Here is a 17,746-nt window from a genome sequence, read left to right on the forward strand (position 1 = left end):
GCCTGCAGATTTGCATTTCTAACAAGTTCCCAGGGGATGGGGCTGGTTGGGGCCACACTTTGAGAACCACTGGTTTACGAGCAACACACGGAGGGGGAGCCCTACCTGTGGGGCCTTCAAGGTGACTCCAGTAACAGCGTCAGCAGAAGGTAAAGGGTCCCGGGGCAGGAGAGGGGAAGACCCACCGCTCGGAACATCCAAAATCAATGCTGTTGGAAGAGTTTCAGGGACCAAGGTGATACAGGTGGCACTGAAAAAGAGAATACTGAAAAATAACCAAAACCCGAAGAACTGTCCCCCGGTGAAGATACAGAGTCTAAGCATCAAAAGGATACAGAGAACCACCAGCCTGTGGAGATCTTTATACAAACATACTCAGTGCTCTGGAATGGCCAAGTGTATTCTGGCTGCCCGCTTAATACAATAAGCTAAGACAGAAAAAAAAAAAAAATCTTAATTTTGAAGGAAAGTAAGCTAGATGGAAACTTTTTAAAACTTCCCTCTCTAGGACTAAAATTCATTGTTAAATGAGATCAATGCAATGAAACATTATTATTCACCTCTAAACATCAATGTTGACATAAAACTATACAAAAACAAAGAGAACACATGCCTATCATTTCTTTTAGGCACAGCCAGATTTCACTGTCTTGGTGGTTTCAACCATATGCATAAGATGTCATGACTGTGTCCATAAATTATTTTTGAAATCTACATCCAAACAACCTTCCCAAAATCCCAATAATCATTGGTTAGCTAATTCTCATAACATAGTTGTGAGATGGGTCACTATTTTCATGTTTTTTTAAATGAGGAGTCTCAGACATAGAGATGAAAGGATTGGAACAAAGTTGAGTCTTGACGAAGGCTCAGAACAGAACTTCAGAGTAACTGTCCTCAAGGGTGAGGCCTAACCATTTCCCCCAGTTGCTACTGTGTCAGCTTCCTGATATAATGGAATTCTGGAAAGATTGCTGGGATGAATGACTTAGCTCTTTTTTTTTTTTTTTTAATGCATCACCAGCCTTTAGCACCTTGGCCTGTGATCACTTCTGAAGTTAAATATAAATCTACAGCCTTAAAAGCGTTAAGTATCACTCAGCACAAACAAGGGATAAAGGAAGGAAACACATTACCTTTCATTAACAAATCTCCCATAACTGGCAATGCATTTGACGTGAGGTCTCAAATATTCCATTGAGAATTCTTCAGTGGGTATGATACAAATTTGATGCTGTCGAGCAAATACAAGAAGGTACGTCCCAGTTATCAGCAAAGTCAAGGTTATAGCCAAACACATTCTTTTAAAAAAGCTGTTACGGGCTTCCCTGGTGGCGCAGTGGTTAAGAATCCACCTGCCAATGCAGGGGACACGGGTTCAAGCCCTGGTCCGGGAAGATCCCCCATGCCGTGGAGCAACTAAGCCCGTGCGCCACAATTACTTAAGCCTGTGCGCCTAGAGACCGTGCTCCGCAACAAGAGAAGCCACTGCAATGAGAAGCCCGCGCACCGCAATGAAGAGTAGCCCCCGCTCCCCGCAGCTAGAGAAAAGCCCGCGCGCACAGCAACGAAGACCCAACAACAACAACAACAAAAAGCCGTTAAGAATTCACCCAGAGGAATTATAACTATTATTGTAAAGCGGTAAAAATCATAGGATAGCACTCCCTCTGGCATCATTACGTCCAACAAATCCTTTTTACTATTATGCAGGATCACTGACTAAATTGCTCTTGGAATAATTATATGAATAAACAAAATCATGTGAAAGTTCAAAGACAACTCTCTGTCAGTGACGTTTGACAGTTTTTTCTCTCCTGCCTGGGGCCAATGCTGGCTCTTCAGACCCCTTGGCAGGGAGAGGCAGGGACGTGGTGGGCAACCAGGGAGCCCACTGTTCAGAAAGAGGGTTGCTCCCGCTACAAACAATCCTTCTCAATAGAGGATGACTTGTATCTCAGGCACATTTGGGCTCTGTCTCCAGAGCTAGTTTCTGAGTCACACAAGAAATTCAGTCATTAACTTAATACTTTTTATTTAAAATCAAAACTATTACCTGCTTGATCACAAAGCTATTCGGTAACAACAAAATTTTAATTGAACACCTGCTATATGCCAGGCACTGAGACGGTGGGATTCTGCAAGACCAAGATGGACACACTCCTGCCTTCATGGAGCTTATTTTCCAGTCAGCCTCGACTCTGAATGACATCTGACTATTTCAAAAAGGGCAAACTTATGCTTAAAAGAAGGACGTTCAGCCCCATTATAATTTCCAAAAATGAAGAGGTTAAGATTCACTTGACTTATTATGTTTAAAAAGAGTCATCATTTTAAAAAGTCTTAAATTATTATATAGTTTATATAATAATGTTTAAAAACTAAACTCCAGATAGTTCTTAAGAGAAAGCTCAACATTTTTAATACTGTCAAGCACAAATATTTAAAACATATTAGAACAGGCTGGCCTGGCATTTCCCAGAGTGATACATGCTTAATATTAGCAGTATCAGGAAGTTGCTTCATGCTTAGATAATCTTATGCTCCCTGAGATATTTATTGTAAACCTGACCACCCCTTCCTAGCCCAGATCCCACTGCCTGTGTTTATCACAATTCTCAATATTTAAGTTATGCTATTAAAAGGGTATTTAATCTGCCAAAGCTGGCATTTTAACTCTTAATAGTATATATCTAATTAATTGAAAATACTCTTCTTGAAATTGAGTAACAATGGTCTGGAAAAAAATACCAGGTGATTACAACCTTGAAAATTCGGAAGGAATCTGCCAAGAAGCTAATAGACATAATAAAATAGTAAAGTGGAAAGAAAATAAACAGTAACTAATGGCATTTCTATACACCAGCAATAATAATAAACTAGGAAATATCACGACAAAAGATAGTTCATTCATAATAGTAACAACAAATACAAATTAATGAAATGGCGTTTTGTGAAGTGTGTTCAAATTTGATGACTAAACTTTATTGGATGCTATAGAAAAGGCTCCAACAAATGAAGAGGCAAAACAGATTTCTAGATGGGAAAATAAACATCATAACACTGGCAATTCTCTGCAGGTTAACTTTATAGCTGTAACACAAACCCAGCCAAAACTTTAATAAGCTTTTAAAAATATATATGGTTACCAATAAAAATACTTCTAAAATTCAGTGGTCAAAACAGAAGCGTACCAGAAGGAATCGGGCCATCCGTGCTTTGAGCCAAACGTCTGCATCTTCTAACAGCTCGTACACAGCAAGGCGGCTCCTGCTGTCGGTCACAGCGCTCCGGCAGAGGACGCTACAAGAGGAAACAGATTTCTTAACCTGACTCCCCTGGTCTCCCTCACTTTATGCCCTGTGGGGTTGCTGATTGCGCTTCAGTTTCTCCTGTTGTTAACCAGGTCACTGACAATGAATTTCCCTGGAGGTGGAGTTTAGGAGGGATGCAGCCCATGATCAGTAGGGGAAAAAGAACCTTCCCACTGTGCTCTGAGTTGCACCTCTCAGGGCTGACAGCCTTGCGCACCTTCTCTACCCAGCTTTATAATACTTGGTTTGGTCATCTGGAGAAAGAGCCCCAGGGCCAGTAATGTCTGATGTCTAAGACACAGCCTTCTTGGAAATTTACCAATATCGTTGGTACTGTTGGAGATTAAAGTTGCCTACTGACCTCACAATGACCATCTCATGCCGCGTCAGTAATGAGGCTGAGAAGCCCCGAGTTTGCCTTTAGAAGCTCAGTCTGTTCCTCCTAATCCTCCTTCCCTCCATGGCATCAGAGGACATACAGAGCTCAGGAACATTTAAAGTAAGATTCTGAACTAAAGAATACAGCCTCGTAGTAAAACCCATAAAGGAAATATTATTTGAGGAATGCTTCTGACTTCATCCTCTAAAGTAGGAACTTTTCAGTCTATAAATATAATTTGGAACTAGAGACATACTAAGAGAAAATGACCATCTCTGCAAAACGTTTGAAATAATGCAATACTTCTGAGGTGAGAATTAAAATGAGATAGTGTATAAAGAGCCATGGTTTGTGGCATACATTAGAAACTCAATAAATACCTGTTTTCTTTTCCCTTTTGTGCATGTGTGTGGGTGTGAATACATGTGTCAATTAAAATGGGTGTGAATACATGTGTCAATTAAAATGTATGTCTATTGGATTCAACCATAACTCTGGGAGTTAAATATATTAACTATATTAAGCGACTCCCTTAGATTGAGTTTTATCCTCTATTCAATTCTTACTAAGAGTAGACTAACAGTAATAACTGGATAATTGAATCATTAGTGATCACCTCTCTTATGGAGGGCAGATCAGATTTATCAGAGTTATCACAGCACTATTTTGGAAAGCGGTGTTCCTACGAGCACCACTACTTTTCTGTTGGGATATTGTTTTTTAACAACATAGTTATACCTCACTTGAGAAATGCTGGGAAAGGTTCAAACCTCAGCAGGAGAAGCTGCCATGTTGAAAGGGTCTGTCATTTGAAACAGATTTTTATGGGTCAAATATTTTCCAATTGCATCATATTTTTGGACTCTATTACTTGCAGCCTGGTCATTTTCACTTATCCACATGACATGCAAAGTAGAGAAAAAGGAAATATTTTAGACAAGTCAAAAGATACCATGGGACTTCCCTAGGAGTGGTTAAATACAATAATAGTGATTCCTAGTCTAATGCAGTATTGTCTTGGAAATCTAATGATTGAGAACTTTGGTGTTGTCACCACGTCCAAAGTCTAAATGATCTGCAGAATATCATGTACTTCTCTCCTTAAAACACCATTCAGACAAAGGTCCTGAAACAATGCTTATGGCTTGTGGAACCCTGGAAGGGTGTTCTTTCTTTCTTTAGTTTTGAAATCACTCCTCTGCTTGGCATAGAGAGTCTCAGCCTCTTCTGAGATAGTCAAGAGTCACGAAGGTCATTAAGAATGTTTCCTCCTGTTTGCTGGGCCATCTGCACTTTCTACCCTGTGGAGCAGGGATCAAGCTCTGATCTGCAAGGTGGAAGGGGTCAGAGAGCTGAACTGGAGGGTGGACTTGGATGGATGGGGTATGGAGAAGCCATGTCCCAGGCCCTGTGGCCAACAGTCTCCAGGACTCAGGGGGCAAGTGTACATCCCAGTGGTGGCTGATGTCACCTACAGATGAAACTAATATTTTCAGAAAATGACAGAACATTCTAGGGAACTTCTCTGGGCCATCTGGTGTTCCTATTAAAAATGCATATATAATTACATTCTTTGTTTCTTTTTTTAATCATCATCCCAGAGAAAAGGGAATATTAGATTTTTTAAGGTTTTGAAAAGAAACTTTCACAGTTTATTTTGTAGGGTTGCCAAGAGTGTGATATTAATTTAATAACCATTTCATCAAGTCTCATAAAATTTTCCATTCTAAGCTACCAAAAGTAACACTTTTCATAAGTTCTTTTATTTGCAAAACAGGGAAAATGTCCAACTACCTCAAGTCATCTTGGGTTAGACAAAAAGCACATAAACATAGAGGTCATAAAATGTTCAAGGTCTTGGCCAAGAATTGGGAGGGTTCACTCTAGTTATCACCCCCCTGCCCTCTCAGGAGCCTCTGCCTTCCAGTGCCATTTATTCTACAATGAATTTCATGGGGAAACATCCCTTGCACTGATTCTTTAATTAAAGTATACTCTGAACATTTGCATACATCTTTAAACATTATGCAAAGAAAACAATTTTTAATAAACCTTTGTCAGCGCTCTTGGAAGAGGTGAACTTTGTCAGGGTGAATCTGAGATTCCTTTGTCAAATTATTTTTCACCTGACGATCATCAAACATTAACGATCCCCAGTTCTGAAGGGCGTGTTGTGAAGGCAGGAGTAGTGGAGAATGTGCCAGGCACCCATGTACTCTACACGGTGTTTGAGGGGAGAGCCCTGGGTTCCCTGCCCCCCCATAGGGTGACACAGAGTAAAGCAAAAAGGTTGTGCTGCTTCATGTGAATCTGAGCCAAATGGTAAGTAGAACATACAGCTTTTCAAGAAAATGCAAGATTTTCAAGGTGCTGCCTACGGAGAAGCCTTCTGATACCACGTTGGGGAAGATGCTGGGTCGCTCAACTACTCCCCTGCTGGTTTTCAAGCTCAGCCTCCAAAAGGAAACAGCTTTCCAAGTTAGATAAAAACTGAAGTTCCCACAGCTGACCTCCTGCCTGTCCAGTTACAGAGGACTCGCCCAGGCAGGATGGTTACCTGTACTTGCAGCTGTAGATGTTCACCCGGCCTGCCAGGTCAGCCCCAGGGCCCTGCACGTGCACGTCGGCCTCAGACAGCTGGTCTGCTTCCGTGGCATACTCGACCACGACCACGTAGTGGCCGACCCTCGGGACCCGCAGCTGCAGGCGCAGCTCCACCTGTCGGAGAGCCCAAGTGGACAGATGTGAGATGTACTGGATGCGTTTCCACAGGCAACGGTGAAACTGGGGCTGAGCAGACCCCAGGAAGAGTTTTATATGTCACCATACTAAGAACTGTGGTCCTGTAGGTAGGGATGCCCAATAAAATACAGGACGCTCCGTTAAGTTTGAAATGCAGATAAGTAACACATAATTATAGTTGAACTGCAATTCAAATTTAATGGGGCATTTGGTACTTTTATTGTCTAAATCTGGCGACCCTACTTATAGGGGCCTCTACTCCTTCTACCCATATATTTGCCTTGTTTCCCAAGGCCAAAGATACTCCAAAACTTGAAGTAAAAAGGAATTTCCAATGGGAGATAAAAGGAATGAAAGTATGCCTTGAAGCCCTTTAACTGTTCTTTGATTAAAAAAGAGACTTTTATGAATGCAAATAATGACTTGTATGAATGCAAATAATGTAAAGTGATACACACGCCCTTCTCCTGAGATGATGACTAATAATAGCTTGGTTTTCATACTTCCAAACCATTTTCTGCATCTGAAAATGCACAATGCACACACATGTACTTTTTTTTTTTAAAGAAAATCTGTAGGCAAACATGGATGCTTTCGTACCATCACAGCAGAGCTGAGTAGTTGCGACAGGGTCCATATGGGCCGCAAAACTGAAAATACTTACTACCTGGCCCTCTACAGATAAAGCACACCCACCCCTGACATTGCCTAGTGGTTAGGAGGATGCAGTCTGGAATCACTGTGCCTCCAGCTGTGTGACCTTGAGCAAGTTACTTAACATCTGTATGCCTCAGTATCCCCCTGGGTAAAAATGAGGATAACGTAGTACCCACCTCTGAAGATTATGAGGATTAAGTGAGTTAATATGTGAAGAGCTCTTAAAACTGTATCTGCATGTTGTAAGCACTATATAAACGATGATTACAACTCTGGTTCTTGCTTTTTGCCACGACTTTTTTTTACTCAGTAGTACTTAGTGGGTCTATACCTGTACATACAGATATACTTCATTCTTCTAATGGCTGCCTACCATTCCATAGTATGAATGTAAAATCATTTATTTAACTAATCCCCTATTGTTAGACACTTAGGTTGTCTCTAATTTTTCTTAAAACATATAAGGTTATATGATCATCTATCTATATCTATATATCTATGTATATATCTGAATCTATATCTATATTTATATCCTTATGCTAGTATTTCTGTAAGATTCCTAGAAGTGGAATTAGAATTGCTGGATCAAAGTGCAGGTGCATATTTAATGCCTGAGCCAATATTAGAACTACACTCCTTAGCAGTTTAACCCAATTCAGCCCGTAAGCGCAGGCCCAGCCAAGGTTCACTACACTTAATTAAAATCCTCTTGTCCCTTGCCTTCAGGAAATTCACATTTACTGTTCCTTCTGTACAGCTCTGAAGCCCACAACTGCTATTTTCCACAGTGATTTTTCTATCACTTAAATAATAGAAAGACTTCCCTCAGGGAGAAAATGCGGATTATCCACACCACATTTCCACTCTGTGTTTTACAGTGAAATATGACGCTGCCATTGGTCCATGTGGGGAGGTTATTGCCAGCATCTCTCCCCTGGGCATCTCCAAACCAGGGCTTGTCTGTCTTCACCCCACCATGAAACACACACAGGCCAATGATGAGCTTTCTCCCAGGAGTTATTATTGGCTGCCAGTTCTATCATAGCACTCTATTATAAATTTCTATTACTCTTCCTACTCTGAGTCCTATGGGTTGATTTTTGGAAGACTTGTTGGAAGGGTTTTGAATGTATTTGATGGTAATAATGGGTTTTTACAAGTCAGACAAAAGATGTAAATGATGGAAAACAGAAACCCTACTGTCGCTATTTGTTATCAGTTATTATCTTTGAAAAAGGGAACTTTAACGAAACCAGTGCCACTCTGGAGGGATCTTTCCCATTTTGTGGCACAAAACTGTCTTCACCTAGTTATCAGTGTTTCAGGGTAAAGACATTAAAGGTGGGTGTATCAAATCTGTTGCTTACACAAAGCTAAGAGGGATAACTAACATGCCTGATGTCAAAGTAAGGATTCAAAATGATTTGGTCAACATATACTTACTAAACACCTACTCTATGTCTGCCCACCAGCAAAGTGAAGGACATGCAATGGTAAACAAGACAGATCTGGTCTCTACCCTCAGACAGACTTTAATCAAATAATTAGATAACTGGACAAATGCAATGTGAAATTACATGTATGACAAATGCTCTGAAGAAGGGCTAAGAGGGGTGCCTGAGCTAGTCAGGAAGATGATGGGGGAGGAGAAGACTTCCCTGAAGAAGCAACAACCAAGCTGAGTGCTGGAGGACAAGGAACAGACAGCCAGACCAAGAGGGGAGGGAAAAGCATTCAGGCAGAGGGAACAGCCTACGACATAAAGGGTAGCCTATAATGTACGTCCAAGTGACTGAAGGTAGGTCACAGTGACAAGGAACAGAGAGCAAGAGGAGGTATGATAAAATTGGGAGGTAAAAGGGGCAACCTTAGAGGACATTACAAATTTTTGTCTCTATCCTAAGAGCAATAAGATATTATTGTAACGTTCCAACTGTGTATGTGTGAGGGTGGGGTGAGAAACTCAGTGATGATTAGATACTTCTATCAAAATGAGCATGCTGACTACAGTATGGAGAATGAGTTGGGAGATGCAATAAGCAGAAGCTGATGTGGGTGAGCTAATGGGGAGGTTACGACAGAGATCCTTATGAAAGATGGCGGGGTATTGGGCAAGAAAGATAGATGGAGAGAAGTGGAGATTATTTTTAAAAGTTTGGGGAGTACACTCAGGAATGGGTTGGCTTTGGTGGGGGAGAGAATGGAAGAAGTCATGCATGACCCTGAGAAATCTGGTTTGTGCACTTAGATGGATGGTGGTGCCATTTACTTAGGTAGGGAACACTAAAATGGAATTTGAGATCCCTCTGAGATATCTAAGAGGTAATGTCAAGAAGGAAGTTGGCTGTGCCACTCTGCATATAAAAGGGGAGGTGTGACTGGACATACCAATTTGGGAGTTATCTGTGTAGAGTTGGTACCTAACATGATAGACATGGAGGAGACTGCTTAGGGAGAGACTACAGCATAAAAAGACAAGGGCTAAGGGGACTTCCCTGGTGGTCCAGTGGTTGAGAATCCATCTTGCAATGCAGGGTATGCCGGTTCAATTCCTGGTTGTGGAACTAAGATCCCACATGCCGCAGGGCAACTAAGCCCGTGTGCCACAACTAGAGAGCCCGTGTGCCGCAACTACAGAGCCCCCGTGCATCAATTACAGAGCTCATGTGCCGCAACTAAGACCTGACGCAGCCAAATAAATAAACAAATATTAAAAAGAAAAAAAGACAAGGGCTAAGACTGAGCCTCAACAAATTCTAACATTTAATGGCTAGACAGAGGAGGATAAGCCTGCAAATGATATTTTGAGGAGGCGGCCGGAGAGGCAGGAAGAGACCCAGACTACTCTTAAATTCTGGAAAACAAGGCAAGAGAGTGGTTTTGTTTGTTTGTTTTTGGCTGCATCGGGTCTTAGTTGTGGCACACAGGCTCTCTAGTTGCAGCACGCGGGCTCTCTAGTTGCTTGCCCCCCAGCACGTGGGATCTTAGTTCCCCAATCAGGGATTGAACCAGCGTCCCCTGCATTTCAAGATGGATTCTCAACCGCTGGACCACCAGGGAAGTCCCGAGAGTGTTTTTAAATGGAAGGAGTATTCAGCAAGTATTGAAAGCTGCTGAGAAGTTAAATAGATGAATAGATGAAGACTGAAAAAAATCCATGGGATTTAGCAACAAGGGTATCATTGGAAACCTTGGCCAAAAAAAAAAAAAAAAAAAAATTAATGGAGTGGGAGGTGAAAGCCAGAGTGGTGTGATTTGAGGTGTGAGTGGAAGGTAAACAATTAGAAATTGTGAGTCTAGACAATTCTTGGTTTTGAAGGGGTGAAGAGTTATGGAGCAGTGGCTGAAGGATTGTGGGAGGGGGAAGGAGGGTTTTAATCAGAATAGGATAGAATTTAGCGTTTTTTAAACGTAGGGTGACTTCCAGTTCAGATGGCACAGGAATTCACATTTGCTGTACCCCATCTGCTCCAAGACACAGCAACTATGGATAAAATGTTTTAATAGAAAAACAAAAATTATGTTTGGTTTTAAAAGTAGACAGACGATGGAACATAAGTAAAAGAAAAACTTCAAATAGCAAGGTCCTCTTGTCCTTCAGGTCTGGAAGCAGGCTGTTTGGGTCAGCAGGTCAGCATATGCAGAGTAAGGAGAATTAAAAATGCTTCATATGAGACAGTGGCCAGATCCAGGCTCATTTTCTGAAGCCAAAGGATGAGGGTTCCTTCAAATCATGAAAAGCTGGAAAAAATTGCTGAAAATCTGCCACCTGGGTTTCAGCTTTATAAAAAGCTGTGGAATTTGGGAACCAAAGATCAAAGATGAGGCCTCATGACCAAGAACTGAGTTAAGCACCCACTGGCTCAGTGTCTGAATCTGTACTACCCCCAATATCACAATAATAGAGGTTGGCACATCATAATGCCTGGCTCTGGGCTAAGGGTACAGAGGACCAGACAGACACTGCAAAACTACTAGGCTGAGATGGATGTGGAGAAAGACATAGAAGATAAAAAAAAATCTCTCATTCAAAGTAAGCCAATAAGCAAACAAAATAAGCCTCCACAACATAAAGAAATCTAATGTTAAGAAAGACAGGCAACGATATCATCAACTGAAGATGAGTTCACTTCAGATGAAATGAACTTTATGAAACAGTCTGACAAAGGCTTTAGAATAAGTATAATGGTCCCTTATCTGGAACCCCCAAAATATGAAAAGGAAATCCTGTTTTTGTAACTCATTTGATGGCAAGACCTAACCCAACCCTAACCAGGCAGCACTTGGTGGCAAAATCTGACCTGAACTGATACAAGTCCATGTATATAGTCTTCATGTATCTCCCTTGGTGTGCCTACTAAATGCTTTTCATTGGAGAAATATTAACCTGTTTGATTACAAGGTGCTGTCCCAGACCCCACTATAGATGTTATGCATATGTGTATCATTTTATCTTTTTAATATCTTAAAAATTCTGAATTCTGAAACATACCTTGCTCCAAGGGTGTTCAGATATTCAAAAAGATCAATAGAGTAACTCCTCTTTGAAAAGCAAATGAAGCTATGAAATAAAAATTGGCAGCGGAGAAACAAGAAAAAGTAAATATGAGAAAGAGTCAATGAGAAATTTTTTGAGACTAAAAGTACAAATTACATGGAATTGGTAGGCTGAATAAAATCTAGACTGGAGATAGTGAAACAGAGCATTCATGTATTCTAACAGAGTCTTGAGGATGTCATCCAGAAAGCATCACAAAAAGCCAAAGAGATATAAAAATATGAAAGAGCAGTCTGGAGACAGATTGAGAGGCTCCAACATTCTTCCAGTCTGACTTTCAGAAGAGAAGATGTAAGGACAAGCAGCAAAGTAATGTCTGTAGAGATACTAACTGATGATTTCCCAGGATGAAAGACATGACTCTTCATCTTGAAAGTGCACTTTGAGTATTAAACTAATAAACAAAAATAAATCTGCACCTAAACACATCATAATAAAACTTCAGAATATCACAAATAGAAGTCCATCTTAGAACTTATGGTTAAACATACTGGATTTAGCACACATATTTATTGATCCTCCCTCTCAGAAATTCACAAAAATAAGAGTAAATATTTTTTGAATCATAAACCCACAAAGAAAAGGGAATTGAGAAGAGGAAAAGAACAGACCAGAGATATACAGAAGTTTGGAAGCTAGAAAGCAAATGGATGTTAACTAATTGAACAGACCAAAGAAAGTTGAAACCTAAGTGTGTGAGTGTGTGTGTGTGTGTGTGTGTGTGTGTGTGTGTGTATGTGTGTGTGTGTGTGTAGGGTTGATTTGGGGTTGGGGTTGGAAAAAAAAATCTAGAAAATCTCCCAAAACATAAAACTAGATAAAGAGATTGGAAAGGTGGACAAAAGATAAAGAAATAAATTATCAAAGAAATAACTCAAGAAAGTTTCCCAGAGAAGCTTCTAGGCTAAAAGGGTCTGCCGAGAACCCAGCACACTGGCTGAAACTACCTATATCAAGGCACATCCTTATGAAATTTCAGAATACAAAAAAATAAAAAGATGATGCCAAAAGGTTTAGGAAAGGAAAAGCAGGTTGCATCCAAAGAATTGGGGATCAGAAGGTACCACAGGTGCTGGATTAGGCTACCTCTAGAAGAAGTGAGTCCCCCATCAATTTAAGTATTCAACAGAGGATAAATGAATAAATATCTGACAAGGATAATGTAGAAAGAATTCTTTCACAGGAAGGGAAACCAGATGATTCCTAAGACCTCTTCTAACTCCATTTGTCTCTGAGTTTTAACACAGTGATCTATTAATGCTGTGCAATAGAGCTTTCTGTGATGGCAAAATATTCTGTAATCTGTGCTGTCCAATAGGGTGACGACTAGACATATATGATTACTGAGCACTTGAAATGTGGCTAGTGCAACCACGGAACTGAAGTTTTAGCTTTACTTAAGATTAATTAACTTAAATGTATATAGCCACATGGGGCTGGTGGCTACTGTATCAGACAGCACAAGTCTGTAAGCACTCAGATAAAACAGTAAAAACGACCGTTAGATAAAACTGGACAGCCCAGGGCTTAGTTTTGTGCATCATGCAAATAGAATAGCTCAGCGCTGTGGCTCTGGGCTAAATCAGAGGTAGGGACAGCTCCTGACGAATCATCAGCATCACTTCTTGGAGATCAGCCCTTCCCAACTGTACCTCCCTGCTGTGTGGGGAACACACACACGTATGCGTTCATGCACGCACACACACGCGTATTTGCATATATGCATAGGCATGTATATACATCTGTATACACACACACCATGGGTAGGGAGAGAGACAGTGGACTGAATATTAGAATGGAGAGGAAGTAAGATCACTTCGTTTTCCTTTATGCATATTGTTTTACTTTTTATAACAAGTATATATTTTTGTAAAATAAAAACTCAAATAAAATGAAATGAAGACTAAATTTAAGAAATATCCTTAAAATCCTATAACTTCTACCTTGAAAATGTTAGGAATGTAGTTTACAAAAAAGGTGCACATCTAAATGGTCAGTGAGAGTACCATATATATTTTCATTCCATAGATTTAATCCCCCAAATAAACATTTTCCTCAAGGGTACGAAACAGAGAACATTGTAGAAAGTAAGGAATGGAAATATTGTGGAGGAAGTTTTTTTTTCAGTGTCTTCGTTTTGAGGTAATGAGTTCTAATTGTTGATACACAATACTTCTAACTCAATCTTAAAACAGTGTAGTCTTAAATTGTTTTGAGGCTCAGAGAACTCCCGGAAGAAAAGTAATGCCAAGATCTGTACTAACCGGTCCTCCGAGCCATGAAGGAGGTCCCTTTGGGAGTAGCAGTTCCAGATTACGAGCTCAAGGAATTCAGCTGCTACAAATCACCTAGCCTGAGGGGATGAGCAGTCAGGGAGCATTGTATCCTTTTAGGGTAAACTGTGTAATTTCCGGAAGCCTTGTAGAGAGATCTTGCCCTGAATCAGATAGAACAGGATGTCCCCTTATGAGCCCAGAGGATCAAAAGGAAAGGATTCTGTGGTCGTCCATGTTCCCCACCACATCTACTGCAGAATGTGCTCAGAGACTAGCCTTCTCATGGTTCAGTGCGCTGGACCACCCAGCCCCAGCCCGAATCAGAGAACTCAGCACACCTGTAATTAACACCTCTGAGGAAGTCTTCCAGGTTCCCCTGAATGTGAGAAGCAATTGCAGCCAAGGGTTTTCAGCAGACGGACTGGGAAGTATTAATAGTTTTGACAGTAAAGAAAAGGTTGCCCCACCTCTCTCCCACTGAGGTCCGCCGTGACTGGGTGTTCAGGGGTGGGCTGCCTCACTGCCAAGGGTCTTGACTCCCCATCAAGCAGGAAGTGTCTGGCCTCAGAAGCCAGGGCACAGGGGAATCGGGTCACCGGCAAATGCTGGTAAAGCAAGCAACTTCAACAACAACAACAAAATACGACAGTTACGACCAAGAACAGAACACAGAACATCACGGTGCATCCCCGGGGCTCCTATCCTTTCCGTCGTTCATTCATTCACTCATCATTCTTCAACCAACTCTTCCTAAGTGCTTACTACAGGAATCGGATGGTCCATTGTCATCTGCATGAGGAATGGGAGAAGCAAAGGTCCACAAACCTAGATACCATTTTAAGCTCTTCCCCTCACCGGATGCATGACCCTGAGGGTATTACTTGGGCATGCGTCGCCACTTCCTCATGCGAGAGGGTGAGTCACTCTTACGCACCAGATACCGTGTGCAAAGTACTTTGTGAGTCTTAACACGAAAGACAGTCACTGCCACAGAGAAAAACCACAATTAAGGAATTAAGCAGAGCATTCTGTTCAGTTGTGACCCTGAAGCCTATTGAGAATCCTTGCACCCAAGGTTCCTGAGTTAGAGGCCCCCGACAATGCACCTGCTGCCCATACTAACGTCTCTCGGGGAGGGCCTACGTCGGCGCACGGCTCTGTGACCGGCAGCTGTAGTGAGAGAGCCTCATAGTAGTCTCTGGGGAGCAGCGCCAGGTAGTCCTAGGAAATAAAGACCGAAAGGACGATTACTCATTAGGAGGACGGCTGTACGTTAGTAATAAAATAGCTACACATACTAGCTAAACTAATAATAACCAGGTGAAGCACTCTAGTTAAACTGTCCGCATCAACTGCCTTGTTCTGCCCCCTGACTCACTGGAACACACAAAGCAACCTCTCACAGGAGCTTCAAGCGTTGGAGATGAAGCGCCTTAGGCAAACATTTTTATTTTCAGATCTCAGGGGAAGTTTTACCGGTTCTTCTGGGTTGCTAATAAATTCAGAAATAAAGACAATAATAACCTGTCAATTGATTAGACGTTCCTTGGACATGCTGGTTGCCTTCATCCCTATAGAACCCTGAGTTGTAGGTCATGTATTCTGGCTTTTTATTCCCACACCAGAGCAACGCTCTCCTGGCTTCGTGTAAAAAAGTGATGTTCTGCGATCCTGGTAAATCATAGCCTGAAACTGGCCCACTGCCTGTCCTGGGTCAGGAGAGGAAGAACATGTTCCACTGAGGGCGCCACGGGGAGCCCACAGCGGGAGTTCAGAAGCAGCTCTTCAGGAGAGGGCAGAGTTTGGGCTTCTGCCAATCCTGGCATCACTGACTATCTGCTGAGGGAAGAAGGGAGGGAATGTTGGCCACAATGGTGAGAGACTCGTACATGGGCCATGAGGCTTTTGTCTCTTCACAGTCCTCAATTTGTCTACAGCAGAGAGGAGGAGAATGTACAGGAGAGGAAAAGTAGGGGCTCAGCAAGCTTCTATCTGAGTGGGGTTTAATTTAATTAAAAAAATTTTTTAATTGAAGTATAGTTGATTTACAGTGTGGTGTTAGTTGCTGGTGTACAGCAAAGTGATTCAGATGTGTATCGATATATTCTTTTTCATATTCTTTTCCATTACGGTTTACTACAAGATACTGAATATGGTTCCCTGTGCTATACAGTAGGACCATGTTGTTTATCTATTTTATATACTGTAGCTTGTATCTGCTAATCCCAAACTCCTAATTTATCCCTCCCCCATCCCCTTTCTCCTTTGGTGACCATAAATTTTTCTATGTCTGTGAGTCTGCTTCTCTTTTGTAAATAAGTTCCTTTGTATCATATTTTAGATTCCACATATAAGTGATACCATATGGTATTTGTCTTTCTCTTTCCAACTTACTTCACTTAGTATGATAATCTCTAGGTCCATCCGTGTTGCTGCAAATGGCATTATTTCATTCTTTTTTATGGCTGAGTAGTATTCCATTGAAAAAATATATATATATATATGTGTGTGTGTGTGTGTGTGTGTGTGTGTGTGTGTGTATATACCACATCTTCTTTATCCATACATCTGTCAATGGACATTTAGGTTCCTTCCATGTCCTGGCTATTGTAAATAATGCTGTTAGGAACATTGGGGTGCATGTATCTTTTCAAATTAGAGTTTTCTCTGGATATATGCCCAGGAGTGGAATTGCAGGATCATATGGCAGCTCTATTTTTGGTTTTTTAAAGATTCTCCATACTGTTTTCCATAGTGGCTGCATCAATTTACATTCCCACCAACAGAGTACAAGGGTTCCCTTTTCTCCACATCCTTTTCAGCATTTGTTATTTGTAGACTTTTTAATGATGGCCATTCTGACTGGTGTGAGGTGATACCTCATTATAGTTTTGATTTACATTTCCCTAATATTAATTTTTAAATGGCTATTGCTCTATTAGTAAGCTTCCTTTGGTTGGTACCATATCTCCTCATTACTTTATGGTCCCAAAGATCCTAAAACAGTAAAGGTTGATAATAAGTGCTCAATAAAATATTTTTAGAGAAAATGAGATCATAATATGGAAGCACACATATGAATTATGACACAACTGCTGTGGCTAAAGGTCATGAAGACTCTTCCATGCCTATGCAGTAACTTTTACCATGAACTTCTTCTTTCCATTAGTCCAACTTTGTGCCCTGTTACTGGACTCAATGGAATTTTCCTCTTCCTCATGTCTAATATCTGTGAAACATTCAGAAACTTTAGTAAAGCAACAAACCTTTCTACCAAGAAGTGCAAGAAAAATAGGGACTGAATGAACAGCTTAAGCCTTCACATTATCTTCATAAGATCTCAGATTTGGAAAGGACCTACATGGATAAGCATGGTCTCTACTGTATGGGGCAGGCTTGGAGTTAAGGGACTTGCCTGAGATCTGCTCATTTAGCCAATCAAAAGAGTTGTGCCAGAAGGAAAAGCTTTCTGTTTTCCACTCTGAGTGCATGAAACCAAGTATTGCCAAAGACTATTTTTGAAAAGACCTTGCTATAAGCGAAAGCAGACATCAAAGAGGGGTATCTGAAATAGCAGGTTTCATCCCTACAACTCCCCTGGCCTCTCTGGCTATTCTATTAATGTGCGAGGACACAGCCCTTCCCCTGATGAAGAGTTCTTTGTCCAAGGCAATCTGTTTGATGATGTTACTGCCACAGTCAAGGCAGAAGGAGGCAGGAAGCATGTCACAGAGAGGCACTGGCGCTTCGTCTCTCCCTTCGCTTTTCACCACCAAGAACTTCACTCATGTTAGGATCTTCTCTTCCTCTAGCTCGTTCT

The 17,746-nt window shown here is 41.2% G+C and overlaps 1 protein-coding gene across 2 annotated transcripts in view; it reads right to left on the minus strand.

Moving 5' to 3' along the window:
• LAMA3 (laminin subunit alpha 3) overlaps positions 1 to 17,746 on the minus strand; it is a 243,722-nt gene that overhangs the window by 105,030 nt on the left and 120,946 nt on the right. For both annotated transcript variants that reach the window (XM_082418551.1, XM_082418549.1), the window contains 6 exons: positions 15,050 to 15,147; positions 14,394 to 14,547; positions 6,251 to 6,411; positions 3,195 to 3,303; positions 1,137 to 1,234; positions 106 to 250 (listed from right to left, as the gene is read on the minus strand). In XM_082418551.1, coding sequence (XP_082274677.1) covers positions 106 to 250; positions 1,137 to 1,234; positions 3,195 to 3,303; positions 6,251 to 6,411; positions 14,394 to 14,547; positions 15,050 to 15,147 — 765 coding nt within the window. The remainder of the gene's footprint in view (positions 1 to 105; positions 251 to 1,136; positions 1,235 to 3,194; positions 3,304 to 6,250; positions 6,412 to 14,393; positions 14,548 to 15,049; positions 15,148 to 17,746) is intronic.

Source organism: Balaenoptera physalus (assembly GCF_965194825.1).
Source record: "Balaenoptera physalus genome assembly, chromosome: 12".
NCBI classification, from domain to species: Eukaryota; Metazoa; Chordata; class Mammalia; order Artiodactyla; family Balaenopteridae; genus Balaenoptera; species Balaenoptera physalus.